This window comes from Manduca sexta, chromosome 28 (assembly GCF_014839805.1).
Source record: "Manduca sexta isolate Smith_Timp_Sample1 chromosome 28, JHU_Msex_v1.0, whole genome shotgun sequence".
NCBI lineage: Eukaryota > Metazoa > Arthropoda > Insecta > Lepidoptera > Sphingidae > Manduca > Manduca sexta.
In genome coordinates this window covers 10,248,403-10,271,573 of record NC_051142.1, presented here as the reverse complement: position 1 = coordinate 10,271,573, position 23,171 = coordinate 10,248,403, and the positions used below count along the sequence as shown (strand labels likewise).

The 23,171-nt window shown below is 34.3% G+C and overlaps 1 protein-coding gene across 10 annotated transcripts in view; it reads left to right on the top strand.

Annotated features, from left to right (window-relative positions):
* Positions 1-23,171, top strand: part of LOC115445541 (TLD domain-containing protein 2) — a 112,144-nt gene that overhangs the window by 37,865 nt on the left and 51,108 nt on the right. For 7 of the 10 annotated variants that reach the window (XM_030171849.2, XM_030171853.2, XM_037444557.1 and 4 more), the window contains exon 2: positions 1,399-2,110. The exons of the other annotated variants lie outside the window; for them this stretch is intronic. In XM_030171849.2, coding sequence (XP_030027709.2) covers positions 1,560-2,110 — 551 coding nt within the window. In that variant the 5' untranslated portion in view covers positions 1,399-1,559. The remainder of the gene's footprint in view (positions 1-1,398; positions 2,111-23,171) is intronic. 10 annotated transcript variants of the gene reach the window in all.

Here is a 23,171-nt window from a genome sequence, read left to right as displayed (position 1 = left end):
GACATTACTCGTATCGCGAAACTGACATTGTGCAGGCTAGATAAGTTGATTGCAATAATTATAATAAATTGCTTCATATTATGCTAATTTTATGTTCTGTTTATAGATTTTTTCTCATCTGCGGCTGTTAGTTTTAAATGGCCTGTTAAATAGCGTTGTCGGCGAAGAGTTAACATACTTAACAAATAAAAAAAAACAATATTAATTGCGATATTTACAAATGTTTATCCGACATAATATCAATCTAGTTTATGAAATGCACATTTCGTTTGCGAGTACAGTAGGTTGAGATTCGTAATTATGTAACGAGTCATTGATGTGTAAAAGGATAAATAGTAGATATTTATAGGATATAAAATAGTTTTTATTCCTCAAAATTAAGTATAGTAACATAATTCGCCTTAAAGGATATTGTACTCCGTTTTTATCACGTCATCCTAAAAGCAGAATGTAAATAATGACTTGAGATGTTAACACAGTATCCATATGCACGTTTTAGTTTAATTACAGTATATCTAAAGTATAAAACCGTTATATTACGGCAATAAATCAAACGCGAGAGTTCTTGGTATTTGTCCTTTGTAAAGTAAAAGTTTATATAAGGTTGTTTGGTATTAAAATGGTAATATAATCGTAGTAATGAAATAGTTACCTACGTATTAATGGTGGTCGGTGGCAACTTTCGCCGCAGCCACTTGACGCGCCGCGCTGCGCGTGAACTGCCGCCAGACCACTATGCAGTTACGAAAGCTGCAACCACCGGCTATTTATATATATGTTATAGCACCGGGTATCGACACTTGTCACTGTGGTTACTTATGGCTACATTACGGTACAAGACATAAACGTTTAAGCAAGAAAACATTCAATGGTAAGAGGTAGAAATACTGTATCTCCTTGCTTTAATTTATTGTAACCGTAAAAATACAGTTTGATTAATGTTAGTACCATGGTATTGATAGTATACATATTTTATCATTTCGCAACGCAAGTATGCCTGCAGAAACAATGTGACTCACATATTAAGTGTATGCGCTATGTGTGCCTTGACTGCAGATATTATATTTAAATAACTTTAATAAACTAAGGCTATACGGTACACAGCACACTGCCTTGTGGCCTTGAGTCGCGCAGCAAAAATGAAGTTGAAGCCTCTGAGCTTTCACTGATGTTTACTTTATATCTTTATTATGCCTCGAGGTTTAATTCTACGCGCGTGTATAATGTAGCCGTTTCTCCGTTTTCATAACGAAAATAATATATTATCGTTCGCAATCGACATACCTTCAAACGAAGTAAAAGTAGTTTACCAAATAGTTTACGGTTCTGACACACGAATACGGGATCCATTTAAAACTACATACAATCGTGATAAATAAGTTTTCCAACGCTTTGTAGGTTGAACGAAATAACGAAAAACGAGGACCTTAGGTACCTACTGTTTGTGGTCTCAGTTTTCGGATTAAATTCGAAAATGAAGGAGCCGTGATTGTTGTGTTGGAAGTGTGACAAAAAGTGAAGTGCTGAGCAGTTATTGAGTGGAAAGTGCGTTCGTGACAATGAGCGTTGAGCCGACGTTGACGGAGTCACCGGTGCCGCTGGCACTAGCGCGGCTGCAAGGCCGGCCCGGCCGATACCCGCGCGGCAACCGCGCGCATCGCCCCAGTCTGCAGCTCGCAAGTTTGCAAGAGGCTGCCGACGAGACTCCGCGACGATACAGCGACGAAGCATACGCTCCAGACACTGATGATGATGAAACATTCACCAACGAGACTCTCCTGGAATCTCCACCGCTGTCTACTTCAAACGGCCGTCGAGCATCTGAAGCTACGTTTTCAGAACGATACAGACAGTTAACCGATTTTGATGGACCTCCGCCTGAGGTGCCTAGGCGAGCGTCCTTGGCTGTGCCGGTCGCCGTAGAAGGGTACGGCGCGGTTGACAAAGGTCGCAGACGGTCGTGGGCAGCCCGATTGCAGCTCGAGCGAAAGAAAAGACGGAAGTCTGGAGGGAACGACACCGACGAGGAGAGCGACACGCCCACCTACGTCCGACAAAAGCGACCCTCCTGGTGGAATGTTTTTGTTCCGGATAACATGCTGAAACACAGGTATTATTTAAATTTTATGACACACATCTATAGTAGATGTTTTAATTTAAAATAAATGGTCGTAAAAAGTTAAATAAATATGCTACTAATTTAATGTTTAGTACAATTACAGTCCCTATAAGGCATTAGAATGAAAATGTGTCTATGTATATCCAAGAGTCAGCACCATGTCACCAGATCTCCTTGACCCAGTACTGTGTGGAGTGCTAGTGTTTATGTTTGTTAATCGGGTGTGCTGCTTTCAGGGTCACTTGATCGCGCTCATTGAGTCTGAAAACTGTTTTTTTTTTATCTCGATTTGCGACGTTATTTTTCTTCTACTCGAAATCAATAGCTACATTATTTATTTGTTATATGATATACGATGACTTTAAACGCACCAAATTATTAAAGCTTTATAAATGTTCCTTTTTGTTATGTTGTGTAAGTGTATAGAGTATATATATATGTATATAGTACATACGTAGTGTTGTGTACGTAGACAGATAGAGACGTGACAAATTTACAACATGTGGTCTTGATAAATCAGTGAACGTTATCTAGATTTACGTGTATATTATAGTCGTTATCTTTGGGAATATTCTCTCCTAAAAAATATAAACCAAATATTTGTTTAATTTATAACAAAATTTATTTTCACTATCGTAATTTAATCACAGGCGCCTTCGTGGCACTGTTTGATATATACATAAAAAGAAAGATTCTAATAAATTACTGGGCAATGGAAAATTTTATTTTAATGTAAATCAGAGAATTTGAAAACAGTTAATTTATCATACAAATATTAATAAGTACGTGAAGAAAAACTTTGTACCCTTTTTAAGCACATTATGCGCACGGAGGGTGTAAGATTTGGTATGAGTAAAGTTCCTATAGAGGAGTGCAGAAATTTTATGAATAGCGGACAAAATTTACCCGGTGGGAGACCACTAGTTAGCAACCGTTAATTCTTGTTTGCTGTGTAGCAATGCTTGGGCTACGTCATAAGGACTTTACCATACGGTGTACCGCCATAATGAAATCTATTGTATGACAATAAAAAACAGGGTGCTACTTATTATATTCTAAATAACAGAAACTTGATATGAAACTGTCAGCCGAATAGACCGAATGGCTTAATAGTATAGTGCCGAGGGACTATTTCAGCACGAAATCGATAACTGGTCATCGTCTTCCTTTTCATGTATCATGTGTTATACTACATGTTGTATTAAAGTGAATTGGGTTGAAAATGAGGATATTACCCAATACAGCCACAGCATGTTGTACTTTTGTATAAAGTTATATACGTGAGATTTGGTTTGCTCGCTCTCTAGCTCGGTTTCGCTGGCGTTAATGTTCTTTCTCGGGATACAAGCATTTTGGGATAGTGGTCCATCATTTTAATGAAAGATTTTGAGTAGTTCGAGAGATTAGCACGTTCAAATAAATAAACTATACCTCGCGCTTTTTAAACTTACTTAATATGTAATCTAGTATATTTAATTATTTCTTATCCGAGTCTTACTCCTACATTTAGGATCGTATTTGACAACAAAGTATTCTTTATACGGACAATCTTAATTATACTTAATAGGTATAATCTTGTGTATTACAAAGTTTAATTTCTTACAAATTGCGCGGATTTTAAAGTGAAATAAAAATGAATTAAAACAGGATATTTATCTCTCCGTGTTAACCGCGCAATAAAACGAAACCTTAAATAAGTGTCAGTTTGTACGTAGTATTATTAATCATTTCGTTTGTGACCTTCTTTTTGAATTCGCTTTGATTTATGATTGAATATAATATAGACCTTCAGTGTTGGAACCTTATAAGTATTGTAGACATGACAAGATCGGATCGAAATGAAGCAGAGCTTTTACAACAGCGAAAAGTTCGTATACGTTAATTTTTTTTTTTTACTAACTTTAAGGTATAAAGTGGTAAAATATTTAAAGAATTTTAAACACACTCACCCATATTATTCTCAAAAATGTCATCTATTTATTAACTTTAGTAATTGTTATATTGCGCGTTTTAAGTCAAACATAACTATATACATAAATATACTATGCAATAAAACAAGGCGTCTTTCAGTTACACAGACGAAATAAATCTACTCGAGTCGTGCTAGTCGAAATGTTTTCTATAGAGCGCTCGATGATATTTTTACTATGCTAATATTTTTGCAAGATCTGACGTTACTTGATGCTAAACATTTAGCCATTCCATTAGCATTTGTATTTTGTTCACGATTTCTTTAGATCATCTCTGCAAGACGTGCCTTTCCACTTATATGTATTTGTGTCAGATATACGAATTTCTTTGTGTTGCGAATCTTAGGTACATTTCCTAAGTTATTAAAGTTTTTATGTAGGTATATTGTGTTATTAAACCAAAGGGCGACATTAAGTCGCTGACGGGCTGGTCAATCATAATTGTTGCAAAAGCCTCACTCTCTCCCGAATAGATTTTTCTTGGACTGATTTTTATTAAAACTTTGGATTAGAAATACATTACTTACTTTTTACGCAAATACATACTCACGCCTTCTTCAGCGCGATAGGAATACCGCATGCGCAATACAGATGCACGTCTTTGTTTTTAGCTTTTGACATATACTTTGGAAGTAGGTTTGGTGGTTGGGTGAGGTAAGATTTTCATTTTGATAAGGAAAAAAAATGTTAAAAACTTTAACTTACGTGGGTTAGGTTACAACCTGATTACAAATATACCTATATAATTGCAGAAAAAAATATCATACTAAAATTTTATATGATGTTATGCCATCAGATCTACAACATTGATATTAGCTTTGTTCAGTCATGTTCAGTGTATAATTTCGTCTACATTCTAACAAACTGGAAAAAATGGATTTTGTGTATGTCGTGGCGCGAGTAAGTTTTTCGTATTTCGCCTTTCGTTTTGCATAACTACATTCGTTTTACATAACATACTTTTATGTGATGACAATCCAGACATAGTTAGTTAGCTTTAGACTTTTTACGGCAGTAGATATTACAATATCAGAAAATAAAGAAAATCATCAAATACATTAAAATAATTTGCATAAACCTTTAAGATCGACCCACACGTAATAACATGTTCCGTAAACATTGTAATCCAAATGCGGATGATTGGTCGGAATTGGTGTACGGGTGCGCGGCGCACGGGGGCAGCAGCCTTAAATATGGGCGTTCACATTAGTTTATTCATGCGGAACACTGCATAAAGTTTTATTAGCTTGAAGAGTTTGCTGCAAGTTGCAACACATAAGTGCGGTTCGGCCGGCCCTCGGCAGGCGGCACTGGTGGAACCGCATACGTCATAGAGCATTGGTTTCATCATTGCTACGTCACGCGGCCTCCACTCACTTCTTTCCGCAATCGTTCGTTCACCTTTGGATTTGTGAGCCATAATCCTTTGTCTTGTTAAATCAGTACCGCGTTCCGCGGTTATTGTTTACGTTTTGATGATATTCGAATCAATTTCCTTGATTGTTTCGATTTGTTTCCTTCCTATGGTTATTTAATTATTGATATTGATTTAAATATAGCCATAGAATTATTTACACTTAAATTCGAATAATATAATATGAGATTAAAATAAGTCAAAGTTTAAATATGTGCATCGAAAAATCCTAGCTTCAGCCTTCTTGATGATATTATCAAGAGGCTAGGATTTAGCAGATACCTATTCTGTGTGTAGAAAATATTAGACTTTCTTATTCAATATATAAGTAATTCTCATTTAAGACACGGAGGACCCTATGATCTGGCTCAAAAGTTCTTCTCGTTACATTGTAAAATAACGTGACATTTGTTTTCTTGACTTGTCGTTATAACATAATAAGGAAATTAAATACCATATATAAAGTTAGAACTTTACTAACCGGTGCCGTTCCCATTTTAAGATAAACCATGTTTCACGCATACTTATATATGCTGGACGCCGACGGAAATGCGGTTATGGTTAATTTATACGTTTTTTATGCATTAGGATATATGCTAATGGGTTTACTAGCATTTGGGTCTATAAACAAACATTTGTCATACATATTTGATTATTCTGCATTAATCTATTTGCCACGAGTCCGGCTTTATAGTTGATAGTGTGCCAAACGCCTACGTGCATTTGGTGAAATATGTTATTTGTGTATTTTAGGAATCTCACTCCAGGACATAGGCTAATATTAAAGGATGATCATGCACGTGTCATTACTAAAGTATTTTTTCTTTTTGTTCACTAACATAAATTTAAATTGCGTTTAAAGTTTATAATATTATCGCTTATCAACATCGTAGATATGTATTTTTCAATTATTTACTTTTGAAACCAATTGGATTTGAGGAAAATCCACAACACAAAAATGCAGCATGTATACTCATAATTTATGAGTTGTATCACTACCACGCCGGCTCTTCGGTAAAGCCGTAAGTTATAGATAGTATCAACGACAATACGTTGTTTTGGCTTACACAAATTATTTTTTAAGAAAATTCTTAAATATCTTTTATTATTATTAAACTACACAGAGAATAATTAATGTCAATATGGCCTACATTTGTTATCACGCGGTTGTGTACTTAAAACGTCGCAAAGCGTGAAAACTGATGTTTCTAACTATTAAATTATTTTGAAAAACAAACCTTGAAAAACATTGTGATTTATTTAACAAAATTGGACATAAGCCAGCGTTCCCACGTATCGGCGTGCGTCGCCGCAGTCGCCACCACATCAAATTTCTGAAAAACATAAAACAAAGAATTTCGTCTAGCATCTGTCTCGCGTTAGATTTCTGCTGTCTGTAGGTATCAGAATTCATTATTACTGTGCTGACTACTAGTTCTCGCGCTGCTGTTGTCATTAAGTAAATATTTTTGTTTTTAACAAACGATTTGTCTCATTACTAGTTAATTTCAGTTATTGTGGCAACAATATTTTGTCATGTCCACTTTTTTATACACAAATACTTAATAGGACGGATTTGTTATTGCAGAAAGTCAAATAGTGAAATTACTGATGGTCACAGAATAATAATAGAGTGATACGGAAATATAATATTATAATTTTTATACACACATATATTATAATATTATAAGAAGAATCTTTGAACGGAATTCTAGTAAAAGCCAGAGAATCAAATATTGTAGCTCACGGATAAATAAGATGAATTAGCGTATTTTGTAGTAGTGAAACATTTAATTTGTTTTGTGTTTATTCTGCTTTCAGGAACATCCGAGTGTCGTAAAATATTTACACGTGTTTCTGCGTGGTATCTACAGCTATTATTTATTTATATTAGAAAATATAGTAACAGCTCTTTGCCTGTTATCTTACTAACTGTTGAAGTGCCATAATATGGTACCTTTTTCTTTTGTATTTTGATAGGAAAATGTTTATTATTCACGTAGAATCTATTAACACACTTACACGTATGTAGTTATATATTATTATTTTGTTTTTCGTTGTGGGAAGATAATATCATTACGAACTGCCAATTAAATTGAATATTTTGTCGTAGAGGGTAATACGTGAACCGTTTACCCTCTGCACGTGCTCAATTTATAAAACACACCGCAAAACATGGTCAACGAGCAGCCATGATTATTGCGAAGAATTATACTTGGTCTTTGATCATTTTAATAGTTTAAACATTAGAATTGTTTGGTTTGATAACTATGGTGTAAGATATAAATTTACATACTAGATTGAAACATGTTTTTCATAATAATATGATGCCGTATGATATGTAGAAAATGTGATAAAGACACCCCTGGGTGATAGATGGCCCGGACATTAGCTAACATACTTAGAAATACTATGAAGAATCCTCCTACCTCGACCTCTAAGAAATCCAATTATTGACAGTAAACTATTTAAATAAATTTAAGTTACCTTAATTAAAGTTAAAATGATTTCCGAAAAGTTTATTCATAAGAAAGAAAGAAGTAGTTAATCGAAAGAAAAAATACATTATATTATGATATTTTATTTTGAGGTTTTTGAGTATTTTTTTTTTAATTTTTAATGTGATCAAAAATTGTTGTTTTATTTCTAATGTCGTCTATTCTCACAAAAAAGCACATGCGGCATCTAACTTTACCGTAATCGTCTATCTCCTTGGTTAGAGATAATATACTTATATATTTCGTTTATTTTACATACGTAAGGAAACTTCTTTTTTACATCCGGTTTGATGTTTAAGGCCGGGTTATCAAAATTCATTATTTCTCTTTGATACTATTTACAGTCTAGAAATCACAGCTCTATTATAAAAGTGGGGCATCTATACTACAATTACCATATAATATATTATAGTTAAATTACGTACTTAAATTTGTTAACATGGACATCTCCCAACGAAACCAACAAAGTTTTACTGAATAATCGACATTTACGCGCAAATAGGTAATATAATGCGTTTCGATTGATGATGTTTGTAGTTATCAAGACCGAGATGTATTTATGAGTCGGTCGCGTCGTCTGTAATCTATTTGCGAACGGTATTGTTTGCCATTTCTGTAATTTATATGCATACCAACCAAACGTTCGTGCACATTTAATCATTTAGAGGGAATGTAATAGTAAAGTATGTAATGTAAAGTCACGTTACATTTTGATTATATTATTATAGTATATTTTAGAGGACAACAATACATTTCTCTGCTTATTCATTCGCGGTTGACCATTAAAATTTTATAAGCTGAAGAGAATGTTCTTTTAGATTGAAAACGACTCGCGAATCTTTGGAACTAGGCACCTGATTATACCTAAGAGCTATAGTCTAGTTGTTATTCTTTAAAGTATTTTTATTCCGCCTTTATTTATCATAACGCGACCGGAATGGCGAGTCGCGATAAACATCGCATAGGTAATAAATCGTGGTTCGCCCTAAACATTTTACAAGTTTTTGCCGTTGGGATGAAGTGTTTCGGATATCCTTGACAATAATGTTATACAATTAACCTCTATATTGTGTTTTTTCTAAACTGCTTTTCGAATTTGGCTCTAGAGGAACAAATCCGCAATTAAACCTACATATGTCCCTGTTGGACTTTGCAACAAATTGAATGGTTTGGCGGATGACATAAAGTCTTATTTACTTTTTATAATGTGTCAGTAAATAAATGGGCAATCTCTTTTGATTTAAATGTAACTAGTTTCTATAATTAAGCTTCCTTCCGAGCGTAGTGCGGAAAGACGCTGACCCAGATGTGTTGCGGCCGCGGCGACAATGTTGCCCGCACAAGGCCGGTCGCATTCATGCGCCATGCGCTGCAGACTTGTCCGCCACTGTCTTTCCGTCGCTTTACACTTTACTCTTCAACTTGCTCATTTACTGTATTTTTATTTTATTGCACGGTTATTCTACAACGCTCGGCTGTCGTGGTGCGTAGGTGCATGCATACGCGTCATGCGTGACATGTGCGTTCATACTTCATGCCATTTTGACTCCGAACCGCATGTGATGAAACATGTTATAGGTGTTTATATTTTTATTGATTATTGGTTATCTATCCCTTATTTGTTGTTGTAACTCTTTTCACTTATGGTATACTGATCGTTTTGAATTCCGTGAGAATCTTTACAAAGTAATTATTAAATATTAATGCTCGAAATAAATATTTTAATCATATTTGTGTCATTCTGCAGAGGAAAAACTGCTTCGATTCGCTCCTACTCAACTCAATACTTGCAAGGATAGTGAATATTCACAAGAAAGAAAGAAGTGTCGTGTGTTAGTCGTGCATATGAAATAATATATGCACGACTAGAATGCTACGCGGCACGCACAGTTGCACCCGCCACTTGACATCACTAAACCTTAACCTTGTGTCGTCTCCGGTCTCCCTGATGATAGTTAAAATAGTTTCAGTAGGTGGAGCGTCTACATTATATGACTATACGTGACCTAAATAAAAAAAAAGGTTTTATAGAACCTGCAACCTCTGTCCAAGCCGAAAGAACACCAAAATAAAAAACAAAAGCGTGTAGCGTGCAATCCGTTCCGTAAGATCAATGTATAATCTATGGCCTAATTCCGCGTTTTTCTAAAATTTCTTTTTATAGTAATAACGGCTTTACTGGCAAATCAGGGAAACAAGTTAAATGTAATGGATTACTTGTATAAATAGTTTTACAGCTTTCATCCACAATGCAGTACAAATGTGAGAAATTATGTTATTTTTTGCCGGACATCTTGGGTCAATGATGACAGTAATCATATAACTATGTGTATTTTTTTATTTAGGTGTTCGAGGATGTACGGGTATTTCCTCCCTATTGCGCCAATTGCGCTCGTTTGCGGACGGCACTCGACTAATTGTAAGCCCGACAATTAGCAAACGAGTCTGATGGGCGAGAGCACCTCGCGACACTCCTAAACTATTGTCACGCGACACGTCAGGTTTAAAACGTTTTATTGTTGTTTTTTTTACGAACCAACCACTCGTCTGTTTGCAAATCCTCTTTCTGTACATCGAATAGGTAACGATTCATACTCATTCCTTCCCTTTCTTACTCGCTTCCTTGTACCAAAAGGTAATTTTGATTTCAATCGATTATAATTAGTAAGAAACCGAAATTCGGTTACATTTTCGGTTTTCGTTGAAAATCTAGTTTTGGTTTAAGACACTACACTAATTTATATTAAACATACCATAATTCTGACGTTAGCAGGTATTCGAACTTCGTTGTTTTGTTCCAATTTTGGCATAAAGTGAGTTGAAGCCCGGGGTTTTGTTTCTATTTCGGGTCCTCACTGAGGTCGTTGCCGTTTTTCATCAAAGTTCAGTGGTATATGACTCATCCGACACATACTGAAGATTATTAAAGCAACCAAAATAACTAAACATGCAATAAAAGTCATATTCGTTTGCTGAATTTAGTAAACAAAGCGTTATTTGTAAATAATGAATACAACATAAATGTTTACCGTGGGCGAAGAAACTAATGTTTTTTATCGGACCATTTGAGTTAATTTTATTTTTATAAAAGAGATTTCTTTAAACATATTAATATAAAATATAACTTACGTTACGTAGGTAGGTACCTGGCAAGTAAAAACAACCAGATATTGATTTTAAGTTCGAGCTTTGTAGTTATACAATTCTGACTGTGACTGTGACTGTGACTGTAGATTAAATATATTTTGAAACAAGTGATTTTGTTTGTCAATAATATAGACCTATATAAAGTTGGTTGTATTCTAATATAGAAATCCAACGAGTGCATACTTATTTTTTAAATAACAAATGTCTATACTCTATACCCAGATGCCGATGATGACACAAAACAAAAAAACTCTGGTCTAAGAAGATTACCTAAAGATTTCATTAAAATCACTCGACCCATTTTGGAATCTATAGGGAACATACATAAACACATTTATTATAATAGCTTTTACTTAATTTCATTTGCATGTATGTTCTGGATTTTACTTGTATGTTTTTATAGATGATCACATATAATCGGTCCAATCTTTGCATATGCTCTGACGTAACTGCTTATTTGCAACTACTATTCACCAGTCACAAGACACCACACCTTTATATTGAATGTAGATTTTTATTATGCCGTGTCTTTTAAACACGTTAATAACCTGAATCTTTAGCATACCTATTTAAAGAATATATACATATTATCCTTATATTGTCCGTATTGGGTCACATGAAATTCGCTTGCCATTGCCATTATCAAAACAATTTGTATGGTACACGTATTCTAATTAAGTATATATTTTTCAACAAAAATCTTCTCTGTATAAATAAATGTTCTTTTACTTCCCTACTATCACAATATAACTGCAATTTAATTAGGCATTCCAATTTAGCACCAGCGCTAAACACTTTTCTACCGTGTTGCATAAAAGTTTAGGGTTAATTTTACGACTGGATATCTGATTTCGTATTCTTCTGGGGGTCTGGATTCTCAGAAGAAATCTTCTCGACAAAATAATGTTAGAAAAACTTGTATAAAATGTTGCCCGACCTAATCCACGCCCTCCGGAACCTGAGGCGTCATTATTTCAAGGAGGCTAATAATTAGTAATTAATGCCTTTTAAATAAATTATGCAAAGTGTCAGTCATTAAAATAACATATCCAATACATGAGTTGATCGTTTACCTTAAGCGTGACCATTGCGGAGGCATTTCCTGACGTGATTAGTGTTCGGTGGTCAACTAGGTAATTGCCTACATTGCACCAAATTTTTCTATCACTTATTTTCAAACGAGTTATAATGAAACATTTCTGCAGAATCGTGTGTTTAGATGCGCTTTATTCTTAATCATACTTTATTAGTTCATTTTGGCAAGGCGTAACGGAACGTGCGCTTCAAATGACGTGAATCTCGAGTGGTCGCAGACCATTTTTAATGGCCAAAATCTGGAGTCCCTCGTTGCCGCGAAGAGCTTTTTAAACTCGAATCGTTGCCAAATGTAACTGTTAATTAAAGTCGGGAATTGTACATTATACAAGTTTTCATGCTAGACTTAATGCCTAGTTGAAATAAGTAATGAATTCGCGATCAAGGGAAAGACGCTTCTGAATTCCGTGTTGTGTGCATATAAACGGAAATAGTTTTAATAATAATCAAATCGGTGATGGCGAACTTCAAAAATATTTGCGATACGAAATTTCGTCTATACATATCTTTACGGAAATAATATGTTACTTAAGACCTAAAGCCATTGTTGTAAATTTTTGAATTTAAAGGGAACCTAATCCATTGTTTTGGGTAATTTCAGAAGCATTTTACTTTCCTTACGTAAAAAGTTAAACTCACATCGATAATATCCTGTAGGTATGCTTTTAGATATGCGGGACAATAAACGAAATCCAATAAAAAAATGTTAAGGAAAATGTTTGTTTACATTCATAAGTCGTTGCCTCCATTAGAAAATCCAAAACTAACAGAAAATCCAAAAAGCTTAATAGCCAATGAAATGGTTTTTAAAAAAATTATTATACTGTAATTTATATATTAAGCATATCATTTTTAACATAGCATTCTTGAACAATGTTGCGGTCACAACGAAACAATAAATAAAAATAGCCGAATTGCCAACCGGCATGTGCCGTATGTGACCTAGAGCTGGAACTGGTTTCAATGTAAATAAGAGTGATATGATAGTAATTGTGTTTACAATGTTCATTTTTTTTCAATTACCAAATCTAACTTTAATGGTACAATAAATAATAAAAAATATAAATCGATAGAAATTCATTTGTCAAAATCGATACAGTAAGAGTGACGCTGAAGTGGAACAGAAAAGTGATAGATATAAAAAGACCATGCCACATGTGTGCACACAACCCACATTTGGTAAAAGTTGTCTTATATAAAGCAACCAAAATATGTTGTTACTTTATGTCCGATATATCTTATGGTCTTAAGCAATTGATGCATGTAATGTTATATTACTGCGGCTGTCAAAGCACAATATGTAATACTACACGACCGGTTGTTAATGATCTTTGCATGTAACATTAAATCTATCTCTGTAACACAATAATTGATTATCAGTTTTCTTAAATATGATCCAACATTAGACATTACCAGGTAAACTCTCATCGTGTTCTAATTATATAATTGAAAACGAGAACATGAGCATGTGAGTTAATTATCTAGTCAACACTACTGTGTACATGGCTAGCTTACATCACCATTAATTATGCCCTGTAAACATATTACCGAAAATTCATTAGAACACGCCGTTGAAAACAAAATGATGTTGCTTAATTTAGTAGATAATACAGTTTTTACGCCAATTTAAGAAAAATAATGCAATTCAACATAAAGAAAATGAGCAATTACGTACATTAAAACAATCGTAAGTGTAAGATGTAATTACGTATGTATACTATTTACATTATGTGTAGGCACTAAGCACCGTTAAGAAGTGAAGTATACGATTATTGTGTGCTTAGCGATCGTTCCTTTAAGAAACCTCGTCTTATTAACCGGATACGGATTTTAATTCGGAATGACATTCAATTTATTAAGTTCTGTACAGTTTTTTAAGGTCATTTACATCGTAACCGTTATAAGAGTTGAAAATATATTCATTCCGCTAATTATAATTAGTACTTAGTAAGCAGTATTAGTAAGTAGGAAAGTCGATCTGGAAATCTTTGGGGGAGGCCCATGTTCAACACTAGACATCCTGCGGCTGATGATGATTGATGATTGAAGCAGTATTCAATTCATAATTACAACACCCGTAATTTTATAATTTGTTGATACTGATATCATTATTACCTAATAATAATATAAGGTTATAAATAGTATTTATAACTATTTTTCAAACGAAAAACAAGGAACTTTATATATTTATATATATAAGCTCCTTGTGAGTCGCAACTCGTAATATAGTCATATTATTTAGACCATTATATGAGTCTGGAACTATATTAATGTATGCATTATAGTTAATACTTATGATCTTACCGGAAGTATGAACAAAAGATTTCTAATAAAAGTAGTTACAAGCACTACCGTCTATAATAAAATATTATACAATGAGCCAAGAAGTGCAATATAGTATTATTTATCAATGAGTTAGTGCATTAACAAATAATACATGTAAATGTCCGGACAAGGACGTCGAGCGTCGTCGCGTCGAGACTGGATGTTGAGTGACAAACGAGTAACAACCGAATGAGTCGAACAGGAATGTGAACTGAACTTATTGAATGGACACATGCTGTATCCAAACCTGTAGTAAACTCAAGGTTCGCACTAAATCACACGAATATTTACCAACAACCTGTTTAATCCCCTACCACTTAAACATTATTGCAGCGTTGTAGGTCCATTAATTCGATGGTTTATTTTTGTCCTGCTATGGCTTCAGGATGTTATTGAATTTCATCGGATATCGAAGTTCATTTGTTGTAACTCTATATACAATTATATTCATTACCATTTATGTTCAGCTTGTTTACTTTAGAATGTTACGTATAATCAAATATGTGTTAATAAAAACGAAAACGCTCTAGACTAGATTTTTATGGCGCAACATTTTTTAGGTAAACAGCCTTGATTCATCGTCACATTGATAAGTGAGTTAGTTATTTTGGGAAATGATAATTTTTTATTGCGTCAATAGTTATTTATCTAACATCAGCAATAGATTCAATGAAATAGTACATAGAGATTTTGTCTGTCTGTAACTGATATATCTTCAATATTAAGGTACTTGTAACTTATCTGTATAGATCACAATATAGTCAAGATAACGAGCAATTTCTAAAATGTATCATAATAAGATATTTTCCTTGAATATTACGCGTCAAACCGGTCAAATTGGCGTGTTGACGCTCATCTCGCGGGTGTTACTAAAAATACTAAGTACCTCATATTTTTGCGCGTATACATAAAATAACGGATGTGCTCTAGATTAACACAATAAAATGACACTTTTTTATATTATTTATAATCATTGTAGTCGTTCATCTAGAAGTACATCCAGAACATTTGCAATATTTCTGCGTAAATGTGCAATCGAAATGGTAGTTGCCATAATATAATTTAAGAAATATATATGGTCGAGTCGATATAATAAAATAAAGTCCACATAAACCATCATATCATCATGTAACCACATAACAATGAGCATTGTCAACGATAGGCATGTAAGGTAGGTCACGAAGTATTTATATTTAATAAATAAACTGGTATTGTATAATATAGCTGTTTGAATTCTGCCTAGTAAACATTTATGTTATATGCAGGAATTTCATTCATTTTGTACAGTAACGCTTTAATTTAATAGAAACGGGTGAAAGTTACTTAATAGAAAAAAACTTTTAAATTCTAAAATCTATGTAGGACAGATATTAATATATTTTGGCATATCAACGATGAAGTTCTAATAAAACTACGAGTTTTCATTATTTAATGATTCCTAAGTATCGTACTGAAGAATGAAACAATGCGACTCAAATGTTATTTAGTATTTTTTTTACGAGCACGGCAAAGCGACCCCACTTCACATGACGGTGCGTGGAGAGTTCCGCTTCACATCTAATACATACAGCGCCAGTATATTGTAATTACTAGAGAAGGTATATTTTTAAGAACATGTAACGGTCTGAAATAGTTCCGGTGATATCATTGGTTTTGTAAATCGGTTTTTTATGAATGGCTTGGTCTTGTATAGTGGGAATGTTTCATTTACTACCGGGTTAATATGCCAATTGCGCAATAACAGCTACAAACAGATTCATTGGCGTAATCATCTCCGTTTCCACTATAATACTACACGGTTAATTCATCCTTATCAAGTAGAGAAATTGTAACGTATTTCAATGGTTTCACATTAAATTAACAGAAGAAATCTCTCCCAAACACCTGTTATTATAATCACACCTTCAAGAAGTCCTCCTACGTGCAGTCAAGCGCGTACACATTCTCACATTTCAAAACCCTCTGCGTTACTCATAAATCGACCTTGCCAATTATATCTAACCACTAGCTTTTGCCCGCGGCTCCGCCCGCGTTATAAAGGTTTTCAGGCTAAAGTTTTCCGTTATAAAAGTAGTAGTTTCCCGGGAGCCTATGTTCTTCCCAGGATCTCAAACTGTCTCCATACCAAATTTCATCTTAATACGTTTTGTAGTTTTAAAGTTTAACACGTTCAGGCAGACAGATGCAGCGGGGGACTTTGTTTTATAATATATTTTTGTAGAACTTTTTAAGAGGAACAATCCCGTCATACATCATCGTTACATAACTTTAACCGTTTACGCAGCGCACGCAACGGAAGCTCTCAAAACGAATAAATTGTCCCCGTTTTTGCAACATGTTTCATTACTGCTCCGCTCCTATTGGTCATAGCGTGATGATATATAACTTAAAGTATTCCACAAACAAAGGGCTATTCAACACAAAAAGATTTTTTCAGTTCGAATCGGTAGTTCCTGAGATTAGCCATTACTGCTCTGCTCCTATTGGGTATAGCGTGATGATATATAGCCTATAGCACTCCACGAACAAAGGGCTATCCAACGCACAAAGAATTTTTCAGTTTGGACCGGTAGTTCCTGAGATTAGCCATTACTGCTCTGCTCCTATTGGGTATAGCGTGATGATATATAGCCTATAGTACTCCACAAACAAAGGGCTATCCAACGCAAAAATATTTTTTCAGTTTGGACCGGTAGTTCCTGAGATTAGCCATTACTGCTCCGCTCCTATTGGGTATAGCGTGATGATATATAGCCTATAGCACTCCACAAACAGAGGGCTATCCAACGCAAAAAGAATTTTTCAGTTTGGACCGGTAGTTCCTGAGATTAGCGCGTTTAAACAAACAAACAAACTCTTCAGCTTTATATAATAGTATAGATTTAGCCTTTAGACCATACGCTTCGACACTAAAATTTTGTTATCAATAGATAATCGAATATTGGTCACGTCCTAAAATGAATTATATCTGTACAAGATATTAATTTTGATTAATTACTTAGTATTTATATGATTTATTCGTAGACCATGCGTTTTGCCTCGCAGTGCATCCTACGACTGTGAAACGTATTAATATTTATGATGTCATTGTCATTCTGGTTATACGATAATTCAATATTTGTCACTATTAAACGTATATAAGTATTACTTCATTTCTATATAAATAAAATTTATTCAAGACGCCATCAATATTGCGAAGTTTGGATCTATTATAAAATACGCGCTTTGGGCTGTCTTAACCTTTGTTCAATCATGAATTTTAAGCGTTTTTTCTAAGCTGCACTGATGAATTTAAAATTATTCATGTTTTAGAGATACATTTTCGTAGGAATGGAGATGCCACAGAAAACACCTGTATATGCTCCCTGTTAAAAAAGACCCAAAGGATTTTCCTCCTGTCGTCAGTTTCTTAAATGTTCATACTAGGTATACATGTATACCTAAGTAAAATAAGCTTATTTTGTAGACCTTTGCTAAAGGGGTATTAGTTAGATTATTGTGACATCCGTCAACCAAAAGCATTACAGTAAAAAATATTATTATTTTTGTCTATATGTATAGCACAATTGTAATTCTTAAGTGGCTCGTTATGTAACATCACAAACATATAATAAACGAAATGAATGATGGAAGGATCATAGAAAAATCTACAGCTGTTGTTTATTATAGTCAAGCACTTTTATTTTTGACAAGTAGTATAGTTTAAAATCCCACTTATTTATGCAGCCTTTTGCTAAAATAAATTATAGAATGCGGTGATGTGTGTGATTTGATGTGCCAGGTCATCGTGATTATAAAATTAAAACTTTTAAGTGCCTTGGTATATAGTGTTGAGCTATTTGGTTATGCAGATCGTCACGTTACAGCTAATAATTTGATGCTTCAATGCATTTTTTTTATTCATAATATAAGTAGGTAGATATAGGCAGTAGGTACAGGTAAAGCTTGTATGTGGGGAGTCATCTATATATATAAAAATGAATTGCTGTTCGTTAGTCTCGCTAAAACTCGAGAACGGCTGAACGGATTTATCTTATCTTGGTCTTGAATTATTCGTGGAGGTCTAGGGAAGGTTTAAAAGGTGAGAAAAATTCGAATAATTGCCGGGAAAATCCTCAAAACAGCATTTTTCTATTTCCCATACAAACGTTTTCTAACTAATACGTAGAGTCAATTAGAGCTTTATTGCTATTGTATAAAGTTCACTGTTGTTTAAGCAATGTAGGTGTGTTCCTAACATCAAAGCAGTGTGCGTTGGAGCACAGAATATAATAATGTAATGTCGCGTTCTGAAACTCAACAAAAGTGATATCGCGGACCCGACTAAATTGAACAGTCACAAAATTTAATATATCATTAGTTATTTGGTTGGCTTCACGATATTATTTCTTTTGTTTTACTTTAAAATGCATGTTTTCGTTATGGTCAATTTTTGAGCTACTTTTGCATATCTATACTTATAATAAATCTGTAGAGAGGTCAATTCTGTACATGAAATATATTTCCAAAATAACTGGGGGTGATTAGGGATCGATACTGATGCCAAAAATGCAATTAGTAAAATTTTTGTCTGTCTGTCTGTATAACCGTTATAGAAACAAAAACTACTCGACGGATTTTAACTTAACTTGGTACAAATATTTTTCATACTCCTGAGCTGGTTATAGTATACTTTTCATCACGCTACAATTAATAGGAGCATAGCAGTGATGGAAAATGCTGGAAAAACGGGAGAAGTTACTCCATTTTTAAGCTTCCGTCATTTCGTGTGCAACCTTAATGGTTAAAAGTTCCTTCGATTTCACCAGGATCCCATCATCAGACCCTGACCGGACAATCGGACCACCTGCATACAACCATAAATTAAAAAACATCCCGACAAATTGAGCACCTTCTCCATTTTTGAAACCCGAAATCCACGCGGGCGAAGCTGCGGGCGGAAGCTAGTTTTATATATTTTTTAAGGTCAATAACGTGATGAGCAAGCTCTATTCTCTGAAAATACTGCTCTGATACCGAATAGGTTAATAGGAAGAAAAATATAACTTTTATTTTATGAACACGTGGCCAGTGTAGAGACCGAGAGCTAGTTTCAAAGAAATATTTAATTTAAGAAAAAATATTTAGTAATTTGAAAAAAATAAAAGGAAAAATATGGATGATTAAGACAATTCCAATCCTTTACAATTTTTGCGATTTGTGGTTGCAATATGAATAAGGTGATCATTAACATTCAAAAGTGATCCTCACCCCGCATGATATTTATAACATTGATTGTCTTTGCCCTTGACTCAGCATGGAATTACCGGTCACAAGTTTAAAACAAGTTACAGAAATGCAGCTATTATTTACCTCCTACACACAGTCGTCCATATCTTTTTCTAATCGATGAGTTTGACCACAAACTTTAATTACCCCCGTCGGCCATCGATCCTTGAAAGTCATGGTTCACAGCCCAATTGCGTCTACAGTAATCCAATGAGGATTTACCTCTCAAGAATAATAATAACTAAATGTTCTTACAAAAGAATTCATGATTAAATTACCTCTTAGTAAGTGTCATGGTATGCATTATACCATTTGGTCATAAAGTTTTCAACAAATTGATACGATGGTTTGGTGATGTCGAATAAAATAAATAAAATAAAGTTCAACAACCTTCAAGGCTCGTTTACAAAAGATTTTGTCGAACGTGCACCGGACATAATCTTAGATGAAAAGAATATTTCTTTTCTGAGGGTAATAACTGTAATCCTTTTACTTGAGAGGTAATTTTAGGGAGGTCCTGGGCTCGAATCCCGGGTCGGGCCATAAATAATTAAGACTGGGCTTTTCTATCTTAAAAAATTCTCAGTCGCAGCTCGGAATTAGGAAGTTGGCGGTGTGATACCCCCGTGCCTCGGAAAGCACGTAAGCTGTTGGTCCTGCGCCTGATCTCCTTTTGGTCATGTCGGATCGCCGTGTTATCAGACTATGAATGTGAAGGAACACAGAGTGCACCTGTGTATTGCGCACACACTTGTGCACTATGATATATCCTGCGTATCTGGCTAATCTACGTTGAGATTGGCCGCCGTGGCTTAAATTCGGCTAGGAGATAAATTATAGACATCATTGATTATTATATTACATTTCTTATCATGGCAAGAAAGTTTGAATTTAATTTTTTACTAGGTCGCGGCTACAACCTCGTGACGTCCTGTATAAATTGGAGCCTATATTTTAAATTAGTCTTTTAGTAGTAACACATCTGTGAAAACTGCATCCAATTCCATGCAGTAATTTTTGTGTGATGCGTGTACAAACATACAGATGGACAAAACATTTAATAAATATTGTTTTGGCTTCTGTTGTTCTAATAAAGGCCCCCATATTAGTTTTTCTTATATATCTATCATGTACAGACATGGGCCTGTTATTATAGGTAAAGAATTTGTGCAGTAATACTCACAATAAAATACGTACATTTGGCGTCCGCTCTCGTACTTACAGGCTACAGCTCACTTTCAGCCATTTCTGGTAAATTATTAGAACATTTGCAAGTACCTAGTACCTTGGAAAACTTCTTAAAATTTTGTTCACGAATTATGATAAACAATATAAATCATTAAATTTTGAGGGAGTATGGGGGGTTGACCCTCCATTGTTTGGCAGTGGTGTTCATTTAATAGTGCTCCGTAGAATATGTAAAAAAATAATTCTTTACAGTTTATATTATCATGTTTTAGTTGAAAAATCTAAAGCAATTTTATAACCTGTTTCCAATTAAAGTTACCAAGAATAATATTTCATAGTCGACAATCGTTTTGCCCGCTTAGGGTACTTGCGTAGAAAAATTTTCAAACTTTACTATGACGTAAGTCTGCCGTTCACGGGCTCTTGTTCTATTGTATTGTCTTGTGAGACTCTCTCTTGCTGACGCATTGATATACAGGAAATTACATGTATATAAGCAAGCTAAAAATGTCATGTTTCTCCAGTATTGTATCTCATTATATTGAATATCGTGCATTCAAAATTAGAAAAATCAAATAATCTTAAAACCGCAGACAACTAATAAACAGCGTGGAACTCGCATCAATCTCAATTTATGCGTCAAATTTAATATTCGGAACGAGTATGTACAGTGATCTCTCGGGCGAATAGATATTATATATTCAAAGCATCTATGTGTATGTGCACAAATACCGATCAGTTTAAATTAATCCAAGTCGTAACCTCGTTTATTATGAACGCCGACGCGTTTAATTTTATTATTAGAGTTAATTAATTCACCTAATAAAACACTTTGTGGATTCCACTGCTGTATGATAGGAGACCTATTATAATCTTTATGCAAACACAGCAGTTCCGAATGAATGTTACAATAATTTAACATTTGATAGATAAATTGTAGGTTTTACCGAACCTCAATGTTATGACGTCTGATATAATACATTTTTCCTTTTAGAAAAACTCGTGAAAATCTTTCGAATGTATGATGAATTCACAAATACTTTACGTTATGTAGCAAATAAAAATGTATGTGTAGATCTACACTCCGTACTATTAAATAGGTAAGTGCTAGTGGCTTGGCACACGCCCAGTGTCAAGGGCGGCGCCATCTCCCCGCTCGTCACTTCTATTACAACCCCACCAACCACTGTAACTAAACCTCTCGCATAATTTTTGTGGCAAGCAAAAACCATATGATGTGATTAAACATCGCAGCTCTTTCTTAAATGGTTAAATTCAACCTCGTCCGAGTTCCGGATGAGGATGTGCTTACATCGCAACTTAAACAAAACTCTGTGGTCTCTTGAACTGGTTTCTAATTTGCTTAATTAGGTTGCTTGTTTAAATAAGTGACTTTTCTGTACACAGTCTATTAGCTTTATTCGATCACTACAACTACGCTTTATCTTCGTTAACATTCTAAAAGTACGTCATTGAATGTATGAGATATCTACAGTAAATCTGTTAAGGGTCGTTACCGATTATGTTCTTCATACCATAGCTATAAAATAAACAACTATTTCAAATTTTCAGTGAGAAAATCTTAAGAAAATCTTACTTCCAATTAATAAACGTGTTGTATGGGGAACTTCTTGTTTGAAAAATATATTATGTAATGTTTATAATACTTATCAAATTTATAAAACTTTATCGAAGCTAATGATGCGTGAAGCAGATTTACTACGTCGTTAATTCAAAATAAAGTATTCGGTTAAACCGACATTTACAGCGATAATATTGTTTATCTGTGCTCACTGCTCGGGTGAGAATCAATCATGCTGCTGATAGCAGCTACTGTTTGACGTTAATTTGTTTGGCGAAGTAAACAATGAGCCGCACTGCAATGCCGTGCACGTAAATTAAATTACTAGAACTGTCATAATTACATTTTCTTCCATTATAATTACTAAGGAACAATGAGAGTAATAAGAAATAATATAATCACACACAATAGTATCGAGACATGTAGCCATCGCGATGTCATAGACGGCCGACTCGTTGTCTTGACACATTAAAAATAGTAAACAACTCGTAATTACGGTTTCATTTGTACGCTTCACTACTACTAGTAGCATTCCTTATTCTCGCAAATGTAGTCATATACGAGT